This window comes from Paramormyrops kingsleyae, chromosome 15, assembly GCF_048594095.1.
Source record: "Paramormyrops kingsleyae isolate MSU_618 chromosome 15, PKINGS_0.4, whole genome shotgun sequence".
Lineage (NCBI taxonomy): Eukaryota > Metazoa > Chordata > Actinopteri > Osteoglossiformes > Mormyridae > Paramormyrops > Paramormyrops kingsleyae.
In genome coordinates this window covers 16,342,007-16,366,919 of record NC_132811.1, presented here as the reverse complement: position 1 = coordinate 16,366,919, position 24,913 = coordinate 16,342,007, and the positions used below count along the sequence as shown (strand labels likewise).

At 42.9% G+C, this 24,913-nt stretch overlaps 1 protein-coding gene across 1 annotated transcript; it reads left to right on the top strand.

Annotated features, from left to right (window-relative positions):
• Positions 1-4,816: 4,816 nt before the first annotated feature.
• Positions 4,817-22,439, top strand: il23r (interleukin 23 receptor). Its single transcript, XM_072699800.1, has 15 exons — positions 4,817-4,904; positions 5,199-5,483; positions 5,737-5,860; positions 5,947-6,113; positions 6,311-6,453; positions 6,887-7,046; positions 7,367-7,449; positions 10,500-10,707; positions 10,956-11,138; positions 11,648-11,746; positions 12,365-12,520; positions 15,830-15,985; positions 18,473-18,554; positions 19,249-19,339; positions 19,801-22,439. The coding sequence occupies exons 1-15, from the start codon at positions 4,841-4,843 to the stop codon at positions 20,350-20,352; spliced, it is 2,553 nt and encodes an 850-aa protein (XP_072555901.1). The 5' UTR covers positions 4,817-4,840; the 3' UTR covers positions 20,353-22,439.
• Positions 22,440-24,913: the final 2,474 nt, after the last annotated feature.

The following is a 24,913-nucleotide window of genomic DNA, read 5'->3' as shown; positions in this document are numbered from 1 at the left end:
ACCCTTACACTGCTTACACTGACCCTGCCCACACTTACACTGCTTACCCTTACACTGCATACACTCACCCTGCCCACACTTACACTGCTTACCCTTACCCTGCTTACATTTACACTACTTACCGTCACACTGCTTACTTTTACACTACTTACCGTCACACTGCTTACTTTTACACTACTTACCGTCACACTGCTTACATTTACACTATTTACCGTCACACTGCTTACATTTACACTGCTTACCGTCACACTGCTTACATTTACACTACTTACCGTCACACTGCTTACATTTACACTACTTACCGTCACACTGCTTACATTTACACTACTTACCGTCACACTGCTTACATTTACACTGCTTACCGTCACACTGCTTACATTTACACTACTTACCGTCACACTGCTTACATTTACACTACTTACCGTCACACTGCTTACATTTACACTGCTTACCGTCACACTGCTTACATTTACACTACTTACCGTCACACTGCTTACATTTACACTACTTACCGTCACACTGCTTACATTTACACTACTTACCGTCACACTGCTTACATTTACACTACTTACCGTCACACTGCTTACATTTACACTACTTACCGTCACGCTGCTTACATTTACACTACTTACCCTAACCCTGCTTACACTTGCACCTGGTCAGTCATTGGAAACTCAGCCCATCCGGACTTATGCCGAGTGGATCCATCGACAGCCGTATGTTTGTAATGTGCTATTTGCCTCACTTGCATGTCACTTTGTACAAAAGCTTCTGTTAAATGTGCAAAGATTTAAAAATGTAAATGTAATGGTTAGTGCTGTGGGCCCGTGTCCCATTCAGCACGTCCCCCGTCCTTCCTGTAGTCGTCACCTTATAGAGCAATTCTGTGAAGCCATATCATTTAATATCGCCTTTGGAGTTTTTTTTTTTCTTATCCAGTTTTGTGGTTTTCACAAGAAGTCGCTTCATGGAAAGTCAGATGCATGTCATACCCAGAAGGATGACAGGGACTCGGTATGTATCTGTGTGGCCCAGAGCTGGGCCACTGGACCCGATTCTGCTTCTTTAGGCTTCATTTTCCTTTTTTGGTTTTTGTCATTTTAATGAGAATAGAACTTTCAAAATATATAATCAGTTTTCACTGCAGCAGCAGAAGACCATAAATCTCCTTCAAAATGCATTCAGATTCATAGTTTCCATCCCAAAACAATTCTTTTTGTGGGAAAGGATGGATTGCAAGAGTTTGTCTGACACTTCAGTAACTTGCTTATCCTTGTAGTATGTCCAACATTAACCTTATAACAGGTTTCAAATGAAGCCTTTATGTCAACTACTCCAAATCATTATTATTTTGCAAACAGGCAAGCTGATATACTAATACGGACCAATAGTTTGATATCTGAAGTTTTATTGTCAAGTGATCCAAGGAACACAATGAAATTCTTGTGCTACAGCTGCAGGGTTAGGGGACAGGTGCATCGGGGGACAACAGGACAGACAGCAGTGCAGTGCAATTGAGGACAAGGCAGTTCACGACAAACAGCAGTCCAATACAGAATAAGACAGTGCAGGACAAATAGCAGTGTAATACAAGATAAGACAGTGCAGGATGAACAGCAGTGCATTGAGAGACAGGACAGTGCAGGACAAAACAGTGCAATATAGGAATGAGTATCAAAATAGTAATAATTATGTGTGATATGGAAAATGGACCACAGTAATGGATGATAAATAAGCACAAGGTGCAGATAAAAGATAAAGTGCAGGCAGAATCTTAACAGCAACATGATGCTATGGGGGAGGGCGGATAGATGTCAACGGCGTAGCAGTTACAGTTTTATCTGTGTTAACTTCTTGTTAAATGAAGCTGGCATTAAATTACCAGGCTTTTCATTCATTGACCGAAAAAAATACTTAATCTTTCAAGGTCTTTGATCTTGGGGGACTTTCCCATTTAAGCTTTAGCAATGGAAACCGAGCGTAAGGAAATCTGCAATCTAGGGCGAGTGTGAGAGCTGAGTTTGGGTTCATATGCTTACTGGCTGTGAACGAGGGCACATGGAACAAGCAGAGGTAACAGCCGCTCCGCTCCGTCTTATTTAACCATCAAGAAGACAAGTACGGCGTTCAGTATATAGATTTCTGTTTTTATATGTCTCAGTTTCTGTTTTTACAACATATATATTGAAAATAGGTACCTTATTCCTGGACTAATAGTAAGTTCTTTGGTCAGTTTCACCTCTTCGATGTACATTATATAACTTCATTAATATGACTTTTAAAGAAAATTTCTGGCTCAGAAATGTGAAGGCATTCCTTTATTTATAGTCTATTATAGAATTTCTCAAGCTGAAATATGCTGTTAGGAACCTTGAGATTGCATATTGAAATCTAATGTCTGAAACTATCTCGTAATATGCTCGTAATCGTAGTATAGTATAAATTCATATAAAAGCACAAGATCTTACGTTTTTATCCTTTTAAAATTGTATGTTTCTGTACCTTATCAAATTTGTCTTTTTGTACTTATGTTTTACAGACTGGTGCAGCCCCAACGAGGGGTTTGGGACCCCACTGAGTCTATAAGAAAGTGAAGATATTTAACAATGTAGGTCAGCACCGTGAGAATGTCTAACTTACCCTATGCTGAAATTGCCGCAATATAGGTCAACTGAAAAAGAATCCACATTGTAAAAAATGTCAGCCATAAAATGCCTTTAAATTTAGGGCTACAATATACATCAAATAAAACGTAATGTGTTAGTTACTAATTGTTAGTTTTCTTATGACAGCTGATATTATTCTGTAAACCTTACCACCAATATACACAGCTGTATCCATGTCAGCTTATCGATTTTCTGCTGGCTTTCACATAATTAATCAATCAATCTTTATTTATACAGCACAGTTTTAAGAACAGTGTAGCTCACAAACATTTAAAAGAAAGGAATTAAACATACAGGAAATACGAATAAGCATCCAAAAAAATGGAATCAATTTTTATAAATAAATCAATAAATAATCATAATAATAAAACTCCACCAAAAAATGCATGACTTTAAGCATCCACGTTCTCGGTAGAGGGCCGTGGGCGTCGCCGCCATTAAATCTGAAGGGGACGTGTCCCCCTTACATTTCATAATTATTTGTTTGGACCCCCCCACATTCAACATAAGATATTAGTTTTATGCCAGTGTCCCCCCCCCCCCACCTTCAAAATGCTTCTGACACCCCTGTAGGGGACGCTACGATAATCCCTATCATACCAGGGACTCTAGCCCCTACCTCTTCTGGGGGGAGTGACCCCCCCATATTCTCCAAAATAAATGAATAACTTTACATGCATAAAATAGTAAAATAACTGGCTATTGTAGATTATTATATGCATTGTGGAAAAGATGCGTTTTCAGCCTAGTTTGAAAGCACCAAGACATTCAGTAGCTGTCAGTAGTTTTCTGGGAGGGGGTTCCTGAGTTTGGGATCATGGTGACTAAAAGCTGCCTCCTCTCTCCACAGCCAGGCTATACGAATAATCAGTAAATTTCTCTCGGATGATCTGAAAGATCTACCTGAGACACAGGGGCGGATTAAGGTGCACAGAGGCCCCTAGGCTACAGTAGTCTGTGGGCCCCCCAACCCCACCCCCCTCTGCGCCAATGGGGGCCCCCTTGCAGGCTGGCACACGTGGGGCCCCTAGGCTTAAGCCATATCTAGCCTGTGCGTTAATCCACCCCTGCTGAGACATGTTACTGAGGTTACTGAAGACCATGAAAACATTTACAAATTAACAAAATAGCCACAGGAAGCCAGTGCAGGGATTTAAGAGCAGGTATGATGTCATCCCTGTGACTGGTGCATGTTAACATTCTGGCAGTGCAGGGATTTAAGAGCAGGTATGATGTCATCCCTGTGACTGGTGCATGTTAACATTCTAGCCATGCAGGGATTTAAGAGCAGGTATGGTGCCATCCCTGTGACTGGTGCATGTTAACATTATAGCAGTGTAGGGATTTAAGAGCAGGTATGATGTCATCCCTGTGACTGGTGCATGTTAACATTCTGCCAGTGGAATTCTGGACCTGCTGTACATTTGAAATAGATTTCTTAAGTAGACCAGACAGGAGTGCTTTACATTAATCTATTCTACTTGAAACAACAGCTTGTATGACTTCTTCTACAGTGAACATTGACGGAATACCCCGGACTTTGGAGATGTTACAGAGGTGGTAGTTTGATGTTATGCAGACATACCTTAGCTGTTAAAGCTAAGGTGACCATTGAAACAGACTCCCAGCTTTCTAACTGGTTTTTCGGCTTTCAGAGACTCCAAGTACACCAGTATATCCTTCCTCTGTACTTCATTCCCATTCACAAACAGCTGGGCTTTATCCTTGTTCAGCTGCAGAAAGTTTTGCGACATCCTTGAGTTTGTTATCTATGCAATCAAGCAGCCAGTGGACCCACGTGCATCAGGAGCCAGTGACAGATAGCTGTGTGTAATCTGCATACTGATGACAGCTGATCTTATATTTATTAATTATAATTGACAATTGTAGCGTGTACAGGCTAAATAACACCAGTGTTGGGGGACTCTGCATGTAACAGCATTAATGCTTTGGAACACAGTATTCACGCCCACTTAGGTATGATCTTACCCAGTCTAAGATTGTACAAGAGATGAACTCGCAGTGAACTTTGTACAAATGAAACACAATTCATTTCTTTGAAGTTGATTTAATGTCAGATTTTTGTGCACTTATGTATTTTCAAGTATGGAAAACATTTTAACATTTATTTATTTTATACACAGAGAGCCAAATCATGGCTTAAACAGAACGATATGGATTTCTTCAGGAAGCCCTTGGCGTTAATATTCATTTATATGTTTGACTTGAAAATGGGATGTAAGTATGTTTATAATTTATACATTTTAGAAATACTTCTAAATGTTTGCAGAGTAATCCTGAATATCGTAATAAAATAACAATCAAAGCTTCACATACTTTAATATGCAGTTAATCCTCCAGCGCACTTGCCATTTATATTTCATTTACTATTGACCGTAAATTGCACCATTACATTTTCTAAACCCGAAACAAGAAAAGAAACTATCAATCGTAACTTTGGACGCAGCGTTTGAAACCCGCAGGAAACCTCGGTTTCTCATCGCTGTTATTGCTTCGTGCCTCTGTCCTCAGGCGCCATCAGCATCGTCTGTGAGGGGGTGCTAGAGATGGACGCCGGACCCGTGGTCCCGATGGGATCGGACCTGAGAGTGCTCTGCCGGGCCCCGAAACGGCACTGCGGCCGCCCTTTCTCCATCTACCTAAACGGGAAAGCGCAGGAACCTTTGCGGATGCTCAACTGCTCCACCGTGTGGCTGAATCTGACCAACATCAACACACCAAAGCTTGAGCTGATATGCAAAACCAGCCAGCACAAGAGCGAGTGGGTCATCTGTGGCCAGAACCTGCAGTCCGGGTGTAAGTGATCCCTCCGCATCTGCTGCCGTGACTGCCGTGTTTTTATTCAGTGAGTGTTGCCAGGATTAAAACCTGTCATATAAACTTATGACACTATGACGTCCGACATGCAGTTTATTTTTGTATGAATTTTTTTATTTTTATTTCCGAGGGGCTATATTGTCCAGGTTTTATTGTCCTCGACAAATTACTTGCCTCTGGTAAGTGGGCAAGCTTAATTTCCAGACCTGCATGTAAAACTTTGTCTCTGCAGATGCCCCAGACAAACCGACCAAATTCAGATGTTTCGCTCCAAGGGATTCAGAGCAGGTGGAGTGCTTTTGGGAGAGAGGAAAGGAGACTCACCTTCCCACCAATTTCAGCGTCACATTTGCTGAGTGAGCAATCGCAGATATACGCTATTTCATTCTTACTTTGCTATTTTTGTCACACTTAACAAGAATGGAAATAATCCCTTCTGCAGCAAAAACGGGACCAACATATTTCTTGACTGGAACTACAATACAACTTCTCTCAAAGTGCCCTGGTCCGTTTTTGACGCAAACGTTGAGTGCGTGGTGAATGTGAAAGCTCAGAATGCTCTTGGAGAAGCTGTTTCTGATATGTTCCTGCTGTCCGCCAAAGATGTAGGTGAGTTCAGTGCTATTTTCCCCCTGTACTTTAATGAAGGCTGGCTAAGACCACTTTTTTTTAATTATAGAAAGAAGAAAAAAAAGTTTGTACATTAGAGAGTCGATTTCCATAGCAAAAAATCTTGCGAATAAATAAGGTTGTGGTCTTAATCATTTTTTGTTCTTCTTTTGGTGTTAAAATTCCTTTTTTTTCAGAAATACCCAACACACCAAAAATTATCAGCATAATGTTCAAGAATGATTCAATGCTGGCCACACTGACCTGGCAGAGTGCAGAATCTGAGGTTCTGAAACCCAAAGTGAGGATTAAATCACCCAGAAATGGCTCAGATTTCGGGGTATGACTCTTGCAAGCTTGTAAATGTTCTGTATGATCTTACTCTGCATAACCTTACTGTGCATGAAAGCTATATGGTCAATCGAACTTTATGTCTCACCTTGACATTTGTTATTTGCACTTCTGCTAGATGCTACAATACATTTATTTGCCCATCTATCTATCTATCTATCTATCTATAGTTATTATAGTAAAAATATTTTAATGGCTGATAAGTTATACTGGTTTTTGGAGTTTACACTAACATACTTTTCGTAGTACATTTGCATCATTGCATAATGACATTAAAGTTGAACTGAGCTGAGCTATAGTTAAAGTAAATCAATAGACAGGCAACGTTGCAGTAAAAATAAGGCTCTACCAATTCAGCCTTTGAAGGGAAGTTCATCAGGTGTGTACAGTATGTGCAATTGACCATGTGGTGTTTTGTGCAGCAGGAGCATGAATGTTCAGAGCAGGGCAGGGGGGTGCTGCTGCTGCAAGGCCTTCAGCCTCTGACCTGCTATGAGTTTCAGCTCCAAGTCTGCACTTTAGAAGGGATTCTTAAATGCAGCCTGTGGAGTCCACCGGTATCAACAACGAGCCCAGGGAGAGGTAAACACAGCACTCAGTCACAACATCTCAAAATGATAATCGCCTTGTGAACATAGTACTTTGTCTAGTGTAGACAGGCCTGTGTTACTCGACCTGAACACAAGGCTGGAAATTAAGCCCACCCACATACCTGAGATGAAGGGCAAGTACATTTTTTTACTGAAGTAGTCCAGTTGGCTAGAAACAAAAGTTTCTAAGTTTCACTCCCCCAAGAACACACGGCACTGGCAGGATGAGGCAATAGTGGTACCCAGTGAATCACCAAGCGGTCCTTTTTCAAGAGCAACATCTTTTTCTAATCTGATCTCCTCTTTTGTCAGCACCAAAGCGAAAACTAGACGTGTGGAGAATATTTGGAGGTTCTGAAGGAAACGGACTGAGAAATGTGACGGTTTTATGGAAGGTAATGGTCTAAAATTTCTCTTTGAACGACAAGCAACTTTTCTCCTTCGCTGCATGCTCAGGCCTCCAAGGAGGAGGAGGAGGAGGAGGCGTGAACATCGAATGCCACTTGAAGCACATGTGGAGCTGGGTGTGGATCTCTGTGAGCTGTGGAGCATATCTGACTGATCTAGTTGTGGTCTAACGATTATCTCAGACTGACAAAGAGCAGTCAAATACAGAGTCAGTCACTTAGTGACATCTGATGGAAAGACAAATAGTTTTCTTCATGGGAGTTTCTTGATGCAAGGCTTTGTGTCGTATTAAGGGAATTATGTTGTGTTTGGTCCTGGGTATGACGTCCTCCAACTTGGAGGGAAAAATTTGGAGGTTGGTAACGGGATTGGCGCTCCAGCCACCATAAAAATGTTCACCCAGCTCCAATACCACAGACAGGACTCTTTTGTGCTCTCCGTGGGAGTAGCTCTGTTGCAGCCACCTACAGGAAGGCTGCACGTATGATGAAAGGCACAGGGAAAGGTCTTGGGAGCTTGATCCCCGGAAGAGTCGAAGCCACAGGAGAGCCAATGGGGCCAGATCTGTTAGGAATCGGACCTGGTTTGGTGCTAAGGCATCACTCTCTACACAGCAGCACTTGGGTCGCAGTTTGAGGCGGCCCTTTTGGGTAGTCGTGTGGAACTTCTTCTCTCTTTGGCATGATGACTGTCTTCCCCTGCTGTTGCGGGAGTTTTGTAAACTCTGCATTTTGGTGGCGGCACTCTCTGAGGTACGCAGACCGGGGAGTGGCCAGGTCTCTGAAGGTGGGTACACCATCTTTTGGTCTGCTTGCTCTGATGGTGGCCATACTCAGGGAGTAGCTGCTGCTGTGATGGATTGGCTGCCAAGTGGGACCCCGAGGTATTTTGTCATGTGGTGGGTGAGGCAAAGCGCTGTACCAGTGCCTGCTCCCTAACCTGAGCTGACATCTTGCATGAAGCTTGCTACAGTTATTACAGCTATGAAAACGCTGTTTAACCAATTTGTAAATGATTCTCGGAAAACCCTGAACCCTAAAAAAATCCTGCGCATGCAAGCTTCTGGATATGCTGATTTTCACCCTTTCTTCACTTTTAACCACATTATTTAGCTGTTCCTGTAAGTTGTTGCCTATTGCTTTTCCGTCCACCTGTGCAGCTAATCAATCAGCCATGACAAGACCTGACAACAGGATCATGATCCATTTCAACTAACTCAGTGCCAAACATATCAGATGGAGCTGTAAGTCTGTCTTAGAGGTGCAGTGAGACAACATGGGGTTTGAATTTCATGTCTGAAGACATCTATCTATCTAACTTGAGAACCAAGGATGGTAAAGAGCACAGGCAGGTAGCAGAGATACCTACAGGGGGCACTATAACATCAGCAGTAAGCAATAGGGAGGGGATATGGAAGGCAGACAGGCAGGGGCAGAAAAGCGGAAGGCATCCTGTAGCTCAACAAGTGAAGCATTATGCTACTAACATAAAGGTCATGGGTTTAAATTCTATAGAGCACAGATAAGTGAAAACCCTCTAGTGTAAGTGTCAGATAAAATGCCTGTGCATTTGAGGACAGAGGCTTCAAGTGGTTTGCTTTCTGCAGTGTGCATATATATATATATATATATATATATATATATATATATGTGTGTGTGTGTGTGTGTGTGTGTGTGTGTGTGTGTGTCACTATTGAATGAACACAAAGACATATTCAGGAGCATGAAATAGTAAAAAAATACCGAAATAGTAAAAAAAGAGAATTCTTTCATACCAAGAAGACGTCTGCCCTCTGATGGAGTCTCATTGTTGTACACATGTGCTGACCATAATCACCTGCACCCATTGCCAAATGCAGTACATACACGTGATTAGTCACAGCTCTGCATGGACTGTAATGGCACACAGTAAAATGAAGTAGGCTTTACTGTGTGGACACCATGAAGGTCTTAGCGACAGGAGCAGCTGACAGAAGTCTGGTGTCATGCCCGGCTCGTCTGATCCTCCCGTGTGCCATGCCTCCTCACTACCTTGTGTGGAATCCCCATGTTTACCAGCTGTTTCTTGTTGTAATTGATTAGTACAATGTATTTAAGTCTGCATTAGGTATGTTTTCTCCAGTCCGGTCATTAACGTTGTGACGTTTCGTAACATGGTGTGTATGTGTGTAAACATATTCCTTCAATTAAACCCCGTATTCTCCCGACAGCTGGAGTCCTGCCTTGCTTCCCCGTTGCGACATCTGGGGTCATGAGCAACATCATGGTCTCTGATGGGGAGTGGGGGACAGGGTCCCAGTGAGCCTGAAGCCTATTCCAGCAAGTTTAGGACAGAAGGAGGGGTCTCACAGTGTGTGGGAGGGGGTTAAGGTTACACCTTAAGGCGGAGATGTGATGGCGCTGACATGCGGGGCATGTCACAAAAATTTCCCAATCTGAAGAGAGCAGTTCTCTGTAAATTGTTGTGAATTCTTGATTCTTGTCTGATATCAAAAGGGGCACTCTGTAAAATGTGCCGGCTGGGGGGGGGGGGGGGGTGGCGGAGGGGTCCCCTAGGTAAACTTTGCAGTGGCCCCCCTGCTGTGATGGGCCTGGGGGTGGAGGCACGTCTGCCCCCTGCCTCTTCCGCTATTGGGACCAGGAAAAAATTGCACTGTGAAATTTCATAGTAAAACTGTACACTTGTTTGACGTATGATGTTTGATGTACTTTCACAGTTCAACCATGCATTTTTACAGTGAATTGGCAACTTTTCGTGGTTCTACTGTGAAATCTAAGGTTGAACTCTAAACTGTCAGAATTATAAACCCCGGAAGAGGTGACCATGAACTTTAAAGTAAAACAAAAGTGAAACATTTCTGAAATGTAAACTTTATAGTACAACTATGAATATTCCAGGTTTAACTGTAAACTTCACTGGTTTACTTTGAACTTTCACAGTGCATTTTCTCCTGAGAAGAGAGTAATGTACCTTAACATTGGAAAATCACATTCATACAATGGATTTCATTGACATCTGTCTGTCATGTTTTTTGCAGCCCTTAAGTACTGAAGATTACAGTGGTGCTATCTTAGGTTACGAGGTCACATACGAACATACATACGGCGGGATGGAGGTCGTCTCCTGTGCAGCTAATGTCACGTGCCGCACGCTGCAGCTCCCACGCAGCATGAAGGTCCTGCACATCAGCGCCATCACATCCTCTGGAAACTCAGCGCCTGCGGGTATAACCCTCACGCACCCAGGTTTGGTAATTCTACAAACACTGCAGCGGGAGTTTCTAAATAAAGTGCCGATGAATGAGAACTTGATATTTTTGGTAGACTGATGTTTTCCAGCATCAGCAGTTGTTTCAATGCAGAGCATCCTCTAAAGGGTTCAGTCGTGGTAGGGGATTTTATTAAGGGTGCATTTCCCAGAAACACATAGTGGTAAACCAGAATCCAACACCATGACGTGGTAAAGTCTCACCCCATAGTGCATCTCTCTGCAGGCTTGCCTTCTCCTCGGGTGATGCGTTTGGATCCTGTGGGTGAAGACCGCATGTTCTTGATGTGGGAGGTCTATATTAGCTGGAACAGCTCATTGGTCTGCTATGTAGTCCAATGGCAGAGCAGCTCTGTGGATGTACAGTGGAAGAGGATACCTCCAGAAAACAATTTTACATACATCGAAGGTGAGATTTGCATGAAAAGGTGAGCTCTCCACTAAACGCACAGGGTACGTCTTACCTGCGGCTGTAATTCAGGTATCACCTGAGCAGCATAATAGGAGCGTTTTTGTAATCATCCCCAATGTCCTAACACCATGAGGAGAGTTGACACTGTTAAGAAGCAACCTAGAGGAAGTTGGGGTGAGAAACCAGTTGTGGGCAGCAAGTGATTTCCGATGCAAGGTGTCTTCATATTCATCAGTCACTTTTATAAGCATGGCTGAGCTGAGATGTTTTTCTGTTGGTCTGCTCTGTGGCCACTTCATATGTGTTCCTTGTTTGCTTTTACATGGATATATTTTTAGGTTCTTTAACCTAAGTCAGAGACAGAGGCGGGCATTCCTCGGGACATGGGCCCAGGAACCCAGGCCAAACCGCCCATGGACAATGTGACTTTTCAGTGTGGATTGTTATTAACACTGAGCATGAAAACAAGTTCATTAAAATGTGAAGGTGTTTGCTGAATATTACAGGTTTAAAGCCAGGGATCCAGTTCAACGTGTCCCTGTATGCAGTGGCTTTGCATGGTTCCTCTGATCCAGCTACTACCCAGGCGTACTCTAAAGAGGAGGGTAAGTTCAAAGGTCATCACTCATTGCAGTGTTTCTATTGAGTTAAGAATACATGGTATTACTGTAATTCAGTTTTCCGACATAAAATTGTACAGACGCTCCCTGGGTTACGATGGTCCGTGTTACAATATTTCAACTTTACGATAGGTAAATCTTTTTCACTTTCACTACATTATTCAATAAATGGCATGATATTTTCAACACGTTGTTATGAAATAGGTTTTGTGTTAATGATTTTGCCCTACTGCAAGCTAATATAAGTTCTAAGCATGTTTAAGGTTGACTAGGCTAGGCTATGATATTTGTTATGTTAGATGTACTGTATCAATATGCATTATTGCCTTAGGAAATTTTTGCCTTACGACAGGTTTATTGGAACGTAACCTTATCATAACCTGCGGAGAGGCTGTATTGTCTTTAGAATGTGTGACTCTTGTGGGGAGCCCAGTCCTCTAGGAGTGACAGGAATGCTGTACCGGAACAGATTATGCTTTAGCTGAACAGAATTGGTCGTAAACTGGGCTCTTCTGTGAAGTCTCTTACGCCTAAAATCTCAAAACTCTTCCCACACCACTTGAGTCAAATGGCAGAAAACTACAACTTTATAACCTGTTTCAGTGCCACTTTCTGGACCTAAGGTGTCGATCCAAACTTCTGAAGAGACTCGCATCCTCATCCGGTGGGAGGCTCTTGAACTGGGCCAACGGCGAGGTTTCATTACCAGCTACAACTTACACATGAGGAAATGTGACACTGGGAAGCGCCTTCAAAATGGTGAGACATGGGCTCGCTCACCGAGTGCGTGTGGTTTTGGTTTTTTTGGTTTTTTTTTCTTGCAGTGTGCACACTTCTCTGTGAGGGCTGACATGCATGTCTGTGCCGTCACGCACCATGTTTATGTACTAACATGCATGTCTGTGCCGTCACGCACCATGTTTATGTACTAACATGCATGTCTGTGCCGTCACGCGCCATGTTTAGGTACTAACATGCATGTCTGTGCCGTCACGCGCCATGTTTATGTACTAACATGCATGTCTGTGCCGTCACGCGCCATGTTTATGTACTAACATGCATGTCTGTGCCGTCACGCACCATGTTTATGTACTAACATGCATGTCTGTGCCATCACGCGCCATGTTTATGTAGACGTGCATGTCTGTGCCGTCACGCGCCATGTTTATGTACTAACATGCATGTCTGTGCCGTCACGCGCCATGTTTATGTACTAACATGCATGTCTGTGCCGTCACGCACCATGTTTATGTACTAACATGCATGTCTGTGCCATCACGCACCATGTTTATGTAGACGTGCATGTCTGTGCCGTCACGCGCCATGTTTATGTACTAACATGCATGTCTGTGCCGTCACGCGCCATGTTTATGTACTAACATGCATGTCTGTGCCATCACGCACCATGTTTATGTACTGACGTGCATGTCTGTGCCGTCACGCACCATGTTTATGTAGACGTGCATGTCTGTGCCGTCACGCGCCATGTTTATGTACTAACATGCATGTCTGTGCCGTCACGCGCCATGTTTATGTACTAACATGCATGTCTGTGCCGTCACGCACCATGTTTATGTACTAACATGCATGTCTGTGCCGTCACGCGCCATGTTTATGTACTAACATGCATGTCTGTGCCATCACGCACCATGTTTATGTACTAACATGCATGTCTGTGCCGTCACGCGCCATGTTTATGTACTAACATGCATGTCTGTGCCATCACGCACCATGTTTATGTACTAACATGCATGTCTGTGCCGTCACGCGCCATGTTTATGTACTAACATGCATGTCTGTGCCATCACGCACCATGTTTATGTACTAACATGCATGTCTGTGCCGTCACGCGCCATGTTTATGTACTAACATGCATGTCTGTGCCGTCACGCACCATGTTTATGTACTAACATGCATGTCTGTGCCGTCACGCGCCATGTTTATGTACTAACATGCATGTCTGTGCCGTCACGCGCCATGTTTATGTACTAACATGCATGTCTGTGCCGTCACGCGGCATGTTTATGTACTAACATGCATGTCTGTGCCGTCACGCACCATGTTTATGTAGACGTGCATGTCTGTGCCGTCACGCGCCATGTTTATGTACTAACATGCATGTCTGTGCCGTCACGCGCCATGTTTATGTACTAACATGCATGTCTGTGCCGTCACGCGTCATGTTTATGTACTAACATGCATGTCTGTGCCGTCACGCGCCATGTTTATGTACTAACATGCATGTCTGTGCCGTCACGCAGCATGTTTATATACTAACATGCATGTCTGTGCCGTCACGCGCCATGTTTATGTACTAACATGCATGTCTGTGCCGTCACGCGCCATGTTTATGTACTAACATGCATGTCTGTGCCGTCACGCGCCATGTTTATGTACTAACATGCATGTCTGTGCCGTCACGCGCCATGTTTATGTACTAACGTGCATGTCTGTGCCGTCACGCGCCATGTTTATGTACTAACATGCATGTCTGTGCCGTCACGCACCATGTTTATGTACAGTCACTTTCTTGTAGTGTTACCAGCAGCACAGGTCATAATAGCACAGAGTGAATAAAGGGATTTTCTCCTTTTACTGTAAGCCTTCATTCAGTTTCTGGTAACTCCTCTCCTTCCCCTCTGAATCACCATTTTTCTAAATGGCTTTCTTGGGTGCTAGGGTGCAATTAAGTTTCCCATGTAGGGGAAACCAGGAAGCTGTATTACAATGAAACCCCAAATTTTTAAACAGCTGATGGTCTGGTGGGCAAGCTGTCTGACTGTCAGACTGAAACTAGTTCAGAATGTTTAGGTCAGCTGGCTGCTGTAACTCCAAATCACTTCAGTCAATACAGTGGTGGAACAACTGTGCACTGGGATCTGGGGCAAAAATGGACCATGCCCCCCCTCCAAATTCATACCTAGTTCCTGCCCATGGCAGTTGCAGTTGATGAAATTAGTCTCCAAAAACCTTACCCATCATGCACTACACTACTTAGTAAATTTCATGCCTCGACAACATAATTTGACTACAAAACAAACTATTACTTTTCAGAATTGTTTCAAATTTTGTAACATCTAAAAAATATATATATGTGTGTGTGTGTGTGTTGAGTCCCACCATGAGACCATATACATATGGGTGAGAGATATAAAAAATTAGCATGTCACAACTTTATGGAACATGAATGATATCAGTGCCTTAATCCACAGTGGGGATTTTGCATATATGTGACATTTTTTCTGTTAGACGAGTGCCCTCAACCTCACTGGGGTTGCCCGGGCCCTGGGCCAGCTGCCCACCAGTCCGTATTCTGTGGTCTTAAAGCTTAGAACAAAAATATGTATGTGTTTTTAAAGCCATGTGATTTGTGGGGCAGCTCGGGTCGGTGTAATTTACAATTTGTCAGAGAGCACTACTGCCACCCTTTTTGAAGTACTCTCCAGTTACGGCAGCTTTTGTAATTTCGTCTGAACTGAGCAGGGCTGTTTTCAGTCGCGGAGTCTATAATTATCTTCTCTTTCTGCGAGCGGGACAGGAAGGAAGAGCCACAACTTAAACGTGCTACTTTGAAAGCTGTTTACTCGCTCTCTCCCTCCGACACCACATGCAGCGTTGCTCACTCAAAAAGCCCTCTGTTCTGCCATGTCCAGCAGATGAGCTTGCCCTCACGCGGCATGGGTTTAGCCATTATATGAGTATCCCAGCATATTTGTTTGTTATCGATCAACAGGTTTGTTGATGTTGTTTTTTCAAATACAGCTGCATTTTCCTTAACCTGCTCTGTTGCCGAAAATACAGAATCATCATTCCTCATATCTCTGGCCTGCGTTCTGTCTTTACTGAGGTGTTTCTCTGCCATTTGGATAATTGTTATTACTGAATGGCATCTACAACAAAATGTATTTTCATCTTAAAATCTTGCAGCAAAATTTTCTCTAAATTAAACAGTACTCTCATTCTGATGATCTATAAAGTGCTGTATAATATACTCTTTAGATTTATTTATCTCCAGAGTGTTTTCGTCTTTTAAAAATAAAATCACAATGAAACCTTGTGTTGTTCTAGTCACCCTGGCAGCCCCAGAATCTGGACAGATGTGGCTTGACACTGCGACCACCAGCTTCAGCCTTCACGTCTCAGCTTCCAACTCAGCAGGAGAAGGTCCAGAGGGGGAGGGGGTCAACTGCTGGTTCCCACCCTCCCCAGAAGCTCAGATTGGAGGTCAGAGGCAATAACCACCTGCCTTCATTTTACATCTAATATCTTAAAGAGACATACAGTACCACTCAAATGTTTAGGGGTGGGGGTGCAGCTCTGTGGGTTGGACTCAGAAGGTTGCCAGTTCAAATCCCTGGGTTGGCTGAGTGATGCCACCATTGGGCCCTCGAGCAAGGTGCTTAACCCCAATTGGTCCAGAGACTGGCTGACCCTCCTGTCTCCTCCATGCCAGTTCCATGAGGTGGCCTCCTGGGATGCTTTTCCAGCTGTCCTGAAGGAGGTACCACATATATGCTGATTATTCATTGGCTGCTTTTCCTTCACTCTCTCATTTTTTTGGTGGCTATCGGGTCTAGCTATGTGGATGACTTTGTACTTTTACCTAGAAACCTATTCATTTATATTTCCAACTTATTCCTGGAATTGTTAGTTGACGTTATGGTGCTGACAAATTTGCTCTTCAGTGTGAAGAGAAATATGTTTTAACTCTCTATTGGTCAATCTGTATACACATTTATTTATTTAGCAGATGCTTTTGTTCAAGGTGATGTACAAATGAGCCAGATATTGTCACAGAAGGTGATGTACAAATGAGCCAGATATTGTCACAGAAGGTGATGTACAAATGAGCCAGATATTATCACAGAACGTGATGTACAAATCAGCCAGATATTATTATACAAGGTGATGTACAAATCAGCCAGATATTATCACAGAACGTGATGTAAAAATGAGCCAGATATTATCACAGAACGTGATGTAAAAATGAGCCAGATATTATTATACAAGGTGATGTACAAATCAGCCAGATATTATTATACAAGGTGATGTACAAATCAGCCAGATATTATCACAGAACGTGATGTAAAAATGAGCCAGATATTATCACAGAACGTGATGTAAAAATGAGCCAGATATTATTATACAAGGTGATGTACAAATCAGCCAGATATTATCACACAAATGTTCAGCTGTTAAGGAGCCACCTGGGTAAATGTGCAGCTATACTGAGCTACCATTGAATGATCTGAAGTGCAAGATACCGTTGGAGAAAGAACCATTCTATAGATATAAAAACAAGAACCAAACAGGAGAGCTGTACAAATCAAAGACACAATGAAGACAAGCTTCCAAATGGATAAGTAGAAAAATACAAACGCATTCAGTAGAGACACTCATCACTTAACAACCTACCTGTTTAATGACGCGCAGACTTAAGACCAGCTCTCCCACCAGGCGGTATTACACGCTGTAGGAGAACTTGATCGAGGAGATAACAGGGCAGAGTCTCAGCGTCAAGCATCTCAGCTCACATCAACCTTTCTCCGTCTTAGTGTCGTTCCCGCAGTCGCTCAGTATTCACTACACTAGTATTCCCAATCATAAAGACTACATATTTCATCTATAAATCTGTATTGTCTGTGATTTGACCTGCATAATCAGAGTATCAGTGGTGAGGTGGCAAGATGTAGACAGCAGCAGAAAATTTTGTTGACCTTTTTGAGGAAATCATCGAGATATGCAAATTAAAACAAAGTTATCAAGTTGGACTTTCCTTTAGACCTTTTGTTTATTCAGAGTAAATAAAAATAATTACCTGTATTTACAGTATGCAAACCTCAGCAATGTGTAGAGCTAATTTCCTCTATTCTTTTTATTACAGTATACAGTACACTACAGCATTAACATTTCTAAATATGTACTAAAAGTGTTAGAAATGGTGCCAAGGTGACATATCTAAACAATATCTAAAGATGGCTGACAGAAAACCCACCACCAGTACAGTATGCCTGAAACATTGATAAGGGGCAGCTTCTCGCTTATCGACCAATCCGTTGACCTAGTCATAGGAACGGAACTCGGTCGTTAAGTGAGGAGTGTCTGTACAGGCATGAGACCATAATCAAGGCAAAAGCAGATTAAGACAGAGCACAGATCATTGGTTGTAGGACTTAATCTACCACTCAACAACAGAAAAACTCTCACCTACCACAGCGTAAGCTGTTTGGCTATTTAATGCAAGATGGTGTTTGTTTTGAGTCATTTTTGAGTCATTTTTGGTTTTTAAATAGATTTCTGTTCATGTCTCCTGTTTCTGCTTGAATTACACAAACCTCAGGCTCACATGTGCACAGTACAGTAACAGTAAAAAGTCTGGACACACCTGCTTTTAATGCATCTTTGTTATATTATTCACTTTATAGTAAATAGCCTCTAGGCAATGAAGCAATACATATCAATCCAGCACATCGATCCAGCTCTATAGGGCTTATGGTCAGGGGATTGTGGGGCCCAGGTCATCTGTCACAGCACTCCATCTCATTTCTTGCTCACAAGATAATCCAGAACTTCCAAAGCCTTTAGATCTTGCCTGTCAATAGGTGTCCAGACTTTTTAGTGGCACTGCACCTGTCCCTCTATTTTAATGCATTTCTCTGCAATGTCACAGCTGAGTCTTCTCTCTCAGGCTTTTAATCTCTTTTTCTACAGATGATCCAGGTGTTAAGATCAGCATTGCAGTATCAATTCCTGCATTGATTGTACTGGGTTTGATGTACTGGAATTGTGCTAGGTAACCGGCTTTAAACTAGCTTCTAATCACATTCATAGCCTGTTGATAAGGGCAGAATAACCTCATAAGAGGCTCAGCACCTGTACTTTGAGACTCCAGGTCTCTGGGTTAAATCCAGTCAGAATCCAAGAGTTCTTTCAGGGTTACTGTGGGTTTCCGCTTGCAATCCAGTGTTTCCCAATCCGGTCCTCGGGGTCCCCCAGACAGTCCACGTTTTTGCTCCCTCCCTGTTCCCTGGCAGACAGTCCACATTTTTGCTCCCTCCCTGCTCCCTGCCAGACAGTCCATGTTTTTGCTCCCTCCCTGCTCCCTGCCAGACAGTCCACGTTTTTGCTCCCTCCCTGCTCCCTGCCACACAGTCCACATTTTTGCTCCCTCCCCTTTGCACCATACCAGACTGTCTATGGTTCCCCAAGGACTGGCTTGGGAAACACTGGTCCAAGTGATTCAGTGACTCATATTCTCATAGTTTATTTGATCATAACATAACATGGGCTCTGCCCATGACCTGATAAACAGATAAAAAATATGAATGAATAAGATAAGGATAACCTTATGCAATGACTTGTGTCATAACCACAAACATATTCTAAACTATTCTAGCCTTAAGCACAAAGTTAAAATCTCTTTTGCTCTACCTTTCATTTTCTGTTTGGTGTAGTCCACCTCTTAAACTTTAAATCTTTTTTTACAGGATTAAAAAAACATGCATAAGTTTGGCACCTCAGTGGCTGTTCGCAACATTTCCCAGAGTTGAAAACAGCAGTGTGACTATGTTACTGCAGGTAATGAAACATTCACACAGAATAATGTTTCATACCCACACACATGCACAAACACACAATAATATGCAAAAGTTTTAGGCAGTCAAAGACAATGATGCTTATATGATCTTCATGTTGGTGCAAATCTATGATGTCTGTCAAAATGTGTCAGCTTAGCCATTTCGAAATCTCTCCAAAACATGACTGCCTAATATACAGTACCGTGTGTATATATGTTTGTATACTCACAAATATGGTATATTTAAATTTATATTGCATTTATTGTGTTTTATTGTGTTGTGGATGTAATATATTTGTTTATTGTATTTGAATTTATGTGCAGCAGGACAGGAGGCCGAAGGGAAACGACATTTCAATGCACTGTGTACTTTTACATGCATATGTTGATGGTGAAAGTACTATTTCGTGAAATGACAGGGCTAACTAATTCCTCATCCTGTCTGTCATGATTTAAACCACAGGAGAGGGAGAGAAGTGATTCCAGTTTTACCTGGCAATCAATATACAGGGATCCCCCCCTTACTTCCGTAGAGGAAATGCCAGCAGTGGAGGACCCCACCCCGGACGAAGGGGCAGTACGGACCAACCCACTTCTGGAAGAGGACTCTGGATATAAGCCCCAGATCTCGCCACTGGCTCCAGAAGAGTTCTTGGACGAGGAGGACAGCCTCAGCCAGGAAGGTGCGGCCTGTGGCCTGGAGGGGTCTGAGTTCTTGAGACGCTGGCCCTGGGACGTTGATCCAGATAAATGCGGGCCGGGACCGGGCACCTGCATCAGGCCGATATACAAGCTGCAGGTTAATAGGGCCCAGAGGGACCGTGAGGAAGGGTACCAGGACCAAACGCTGCTGCCGGACGACTTGGTCAGCTGTCTGATTGGGCTGTCCCTAGAGCCAGGGCAGGACCCCATGTACGTCTCACAGAAGGATCTGAGGTCACATAACAGTGCATCATCATCCAGACCCGACAGCGAGAGACCTGGAAAAAGTGGGCAGATTTTGCACCAGGACTGAAAATGATTTAAATGTGCAATTTTGTCCATTGTTTTTTTTAGCATTACTTATATTTCAAACGAGATACAACAATATATATACATGATATATCAGGTAATCCACAGCTTTGGACTCGATGATGGAACATCAAACATTGTTTATGGGTCCGATTCTCATCTTTCATCTACTTTTCTTTGTACTTTTTCTCCTAATCAGAGGAATTGGAGAAGAGCTGGTATGTTTTTGATTTTGTTATAACGCTGTGTGGCCACACACCAGGAGGACTGTAGAGTCTGGAGGGCACTGGGATAAAGGAGGTCAGCTGACAGGAAAGACGAACCAACAGGGAGCGACCAAAGCCACCAAACTCTCTGGCAGGACCTTCCCTAACTTCCTCCAGGATTATTTCATGGGTGAAAAAAACCAACAGGACCACTGATATCTGTTTTTACATACTGTACTGACCAGGGGTCTCAAACACAGATCACCTGGGGGCCATCGGCTAGGATCTCTGTAGCTGTTTTTTGCTGAAAGAAAAATGAGAAACAAAAAAATGATAGAAGCATAATCCGCTAAACAGCTGGCGGCAAAAACTGCTGACTGGGGTTGGGGGGCTGGCGGGTGGAATTTGCTGAACTTAGTGCTGGCAAATTTTACTATCGCTAATTAGCGAAATGACCGTCAGTAAGTCAGATATAATTGTGTGAAGCACACATGGTCCACCGGTACTCTGATCCCCTGCTAAGACCTTCATTACCTCCATTAACGTTGTGATTGCTTGTGAGATGTAGTTCTTCACAAGGGTGAATTTTAGCACTTTTTAAAGACAATAGCAAGAAGCACTAAATTTCTGAAAAGGAAACTATTATTTTTCCTGTTTTTCTAACTCAGTGACCTCGGGCAGCAGAAGACTTTTATTCGGTGGCGGTGAGTTAATTGTGAAAACTGTCCCCGAAAAATCTGTGATAACACTAGAATCTTAATGCTGTGCATTCCTTTGTCTAACAGCCCATTCAAACTTTCATCCATCCACCCATTTTCTTTGTAAGCCTATCCCAAAGGCTACGGGTGCAATGCAGGGAACAACCCAGGATGGGGGGCCAACCCACTGCAGGGCCAATTCAAATCTGATTTAGTTTAAAAAAAAATGGAACCTTGGAATAGAGGATGAAGTCCATGCATCAAAAGCCAGATCCATTTTCCATAACCACTTGAGGCTGAAGCTAATCTGAGGAGCATGGCACAGATTGGGGTACATCCTGAAAGAGACAATCACCGGGCAAACATAACAGACAATACAGAGGCACCATCTGTCAAATACCCTGAGTGTTAAACTGAGGGAGAAAAGACATCCAAACATGCGAAGAACATGCACTCTTCCCCCACACAGTGGTGTGACATCACAGTGCTATCCCAGAGTTATCATCTCGATCATCCAAGAACATGCATCATTATCAGTGGTGTAGTACCTGTTTGTATCCTGCCTCCCTTCTGTGTGTGGGACGTGGTTCCCCTCCAAGTAGTGATCCCAGTGGAGAGTGCTCGAGACTAGATGTGTAAAAGTTCCTACACTGCACAATAAACTTCAGATGGTTTTATTAGGCTTCATCACGATCAGAGGCATCTTGGGATCTTGCAGGGACGGCTTCCGTGTAAATGAAGATCCTTGGTGACCTTATATATGGGCTTCCTTCAGGCACTCCAGTTTACTCCTGCAGTCCAAAAACATGTGGTAATTGCTCAAGGTGCGTGAGTGCAGTGTGTGTTCCCGGCACTGCACTGGCATCTCCCACAGCGAGTCCCCTGCCTCATGTCTTTTGCCTCCTTGGGATAAGCTCCAGAATTTATTAAAGTCCTTTTATGAATTACTTTGGCAAATTTTGTGGGCAGCAGCAGTTTTGGTTCACACTCCTGCCTGCCTGATAAGTATGGGAACCATTAAATAAACATCCATCTTCCAGATGGTTTACTCAGAGTCATTGCAAGACTGGAACCTTTTCCAGGAAATAGAGGGTGCGTGCCAGTCTGCACTGTGGACAAGATGCCAGTCTATAACAGAACACGCGCCGTAGGCAATTCATGCATTCCAGTTGGAAGTGACCCACACAGACTCCACACGCTGGGCAGAGCTCGGAGGTGAACTGGGCCACAGTCCTACAGATAAACAACCCATTAATGTTACGCCATATAACACTGAGGCAGCTGTGTGAATGAAGAACATTGTAAACCTTAACACAGAACCACTTTCATTTTCGGTTACTCACATTAAATAGTACTGATCTCAGTGCTGCACTTTTTCACAATGGGTATTCTGAATATCACGCTGACAAGCATCGTTATGTTCACTTGGCAGATGCTTTTATGAACAGCAATATCGAATATGTCCCATTTATGCAGTTTACTTTATTGGTATTGATCTTCACCTGCGGCCTCACAGTCCAAAAACATGCTAAGGTGAACTGGAGTTACCAAATTGACCATATTGCTGTGAATGGTGTGTGTGTGTGCGAGCGGGTTTACCTATCCTTATGGGGACATAATGTCCCCATAACGTGATAAATATCCGTTTTTTTCCCTTATGGGGACCGGTTTCCTGGTCCCCATAAGGGAAAACTCTATTTTACAAAAATCGATGACTGCTATGAAAAAACTAAAAATGCAAAAAAACTTGTATTTTGTTAGGTTACTTATGGTTATGGTTAGGGCAGGGTAGGGGTTAAGGTTGTCATAGTTAGCATTAGAATTTTTCCCATGAAAAATCAGTGGTCCCCATAAGGATATGTTTACCCTACATGTGCGTGTGTGTGTATGTGTGTGTGCCTGGCAGTGGGTTGGCGCCCCATCCTGGGTTGTTCCCTGCCTTGTGCCCATAGCTTCTGGGATAGGCTTGAGACCCTGTGACCCTGCATAGGAGATGAGGGTATAGAAGATGGATGGATGGATGGATGGATGGATGGATGGATGGATGGATGGATGGATGGATGGATGGATGGATAGATAGATAGATAGATAGATAGATAGATCGATCGATCTTCACCGGTACTTATCAGTTTTAGCACCTTGCCTGCGGGAGTATGAGCAGATTGTCCTACATAGACCAAAAACACTTGGGTTGCATTTCCTTAATGCCTGCTGCATGAATATGGGCTGCCCCCCCCCCCCAAAAAAAAACACAAATAAACCAAAAATGGACATCATTCTTCCATCATTCCTATCCAAGAGTTCGGAAGTCTGGAAGTGGATGCTGTCTTTTATAGAATAGTTCAATTTGTGCAGGAAGGTTGCTGATGTGGTTGGTGTACTGAAAACCACACTACAGTAAAAACTACCCTTTTTTCCTATTAAAAACTTGAAATCACACACAGTCATTTCACAATGCCATTCATTTCCCCATAGCCCGTCATTTCCCTCAACCACCACAAAGATAGTCATTTAGATAATTAAAGGTGCACATAAAGACATGTATACAGGCACATTGCAAAGGCAGATATAACTGAAATATACATAAACATAACATAACATAACATAACATAAAGCTATGCCTTTCTTCAATTTCATACTGATTGAAATAAAAAAAGAGGGTATCTGAAAATGTAAACACAAGAAATTTCTCTTTTTCAGTACTATAAAAAAACAATTACTTATCAGAAAATCTAAACCAGATTTCAGTACAACAGTAAACATCACTACTAGGCTTGTTTTTCAACTAGTCTGGGGGTTGTACATGAAATACTTCATGGAGGTGTTAAGAAGAGGTGAGCGTGAACCACTGCGCAACACTGCCCATGCACTGTGTGGTTTTCTTATATAGATTCAGTGTGTTGTTTGCAGAATTTGGATTGTTTAATAATAATGAAAGAAACATCGCTGTGTTTTTCTTCTTTCTATAGTTTTGAAACATTAATCTATGGTATTTTGTCATTTGAGCAAACAAATAGCGGATGAATCTAGCATTACTCGTTGTGAATATTTTTCTTCAGGTCTGTTGAATAAAAGTAACAGAAGAACAAATCCAGAAACCGGTGTTTAAGCTGAGGAAAAACAACTCTGAAAGCCATACAATTCATAGTGATGAGATGCAGCTAAAAATATATTTGCTTAGTTTTATTGTGTCTGGAAATGAATGGCAGGTTTCATTTAATTGATGATGTCACGCTGCTCCTGCACAAAGGCGCGGTGACGTTTGTTTCCATTTTGTTAACTAATTTAGTTTAGTCAGTGACCTCTGTCAGGAAAGGGTAGTTCCGTTAAAAAGTGTGGTTACTATGGAACATGTGGGATTCAACAGAATTTTAAAGAACATACAATGAATAGAGGAAAAGGAGAATATAGCTTAAAGCAGGGCATGATGAAAGGGGGGGGGGGTTCATTCTAAAAAATGCAGTTAACTGACGCCGGCAGGGCAACTGGCAAGGATACCTAATCGGGACCGATAGAGGGAGCAACAGAAAACGTCAGCGGCCCTTACGTATCTGTAGCCTTCCACAAGGACAAGTACTAACCGACTAACTAGAGTAAATGTCAAACATGTGGTTGTCACGTAGACGGAAGGTACCGAGAGAGGGGGGAGATGCCCAAAGGG

Excerpts from the sequence above, each read along its gene's own strand:
- il23r (XM_072699800.1), top strand. The coding sequence starts at position 4,841 with ATGGATTTCTTCAGGAAGCCCTTGGCGTTAATATTCATTTATATGTTT. Across the intron at positions 4,905-5,198 it reads GTTTGACTTGAAAATGGGAT|GCGCCATCAGCATCGTCTGT; the intron begins GTAAGTATGTTT and ends CTCTGTCCTCAG. Across the intron at positions 7,450-10,499 it reads ATGTGACGGTTTTATGGAAG|CCCTTAAGTACTGAAGATTA; the intron begins GTAATGGTCTAA and ends TGTTTTTTGCAG.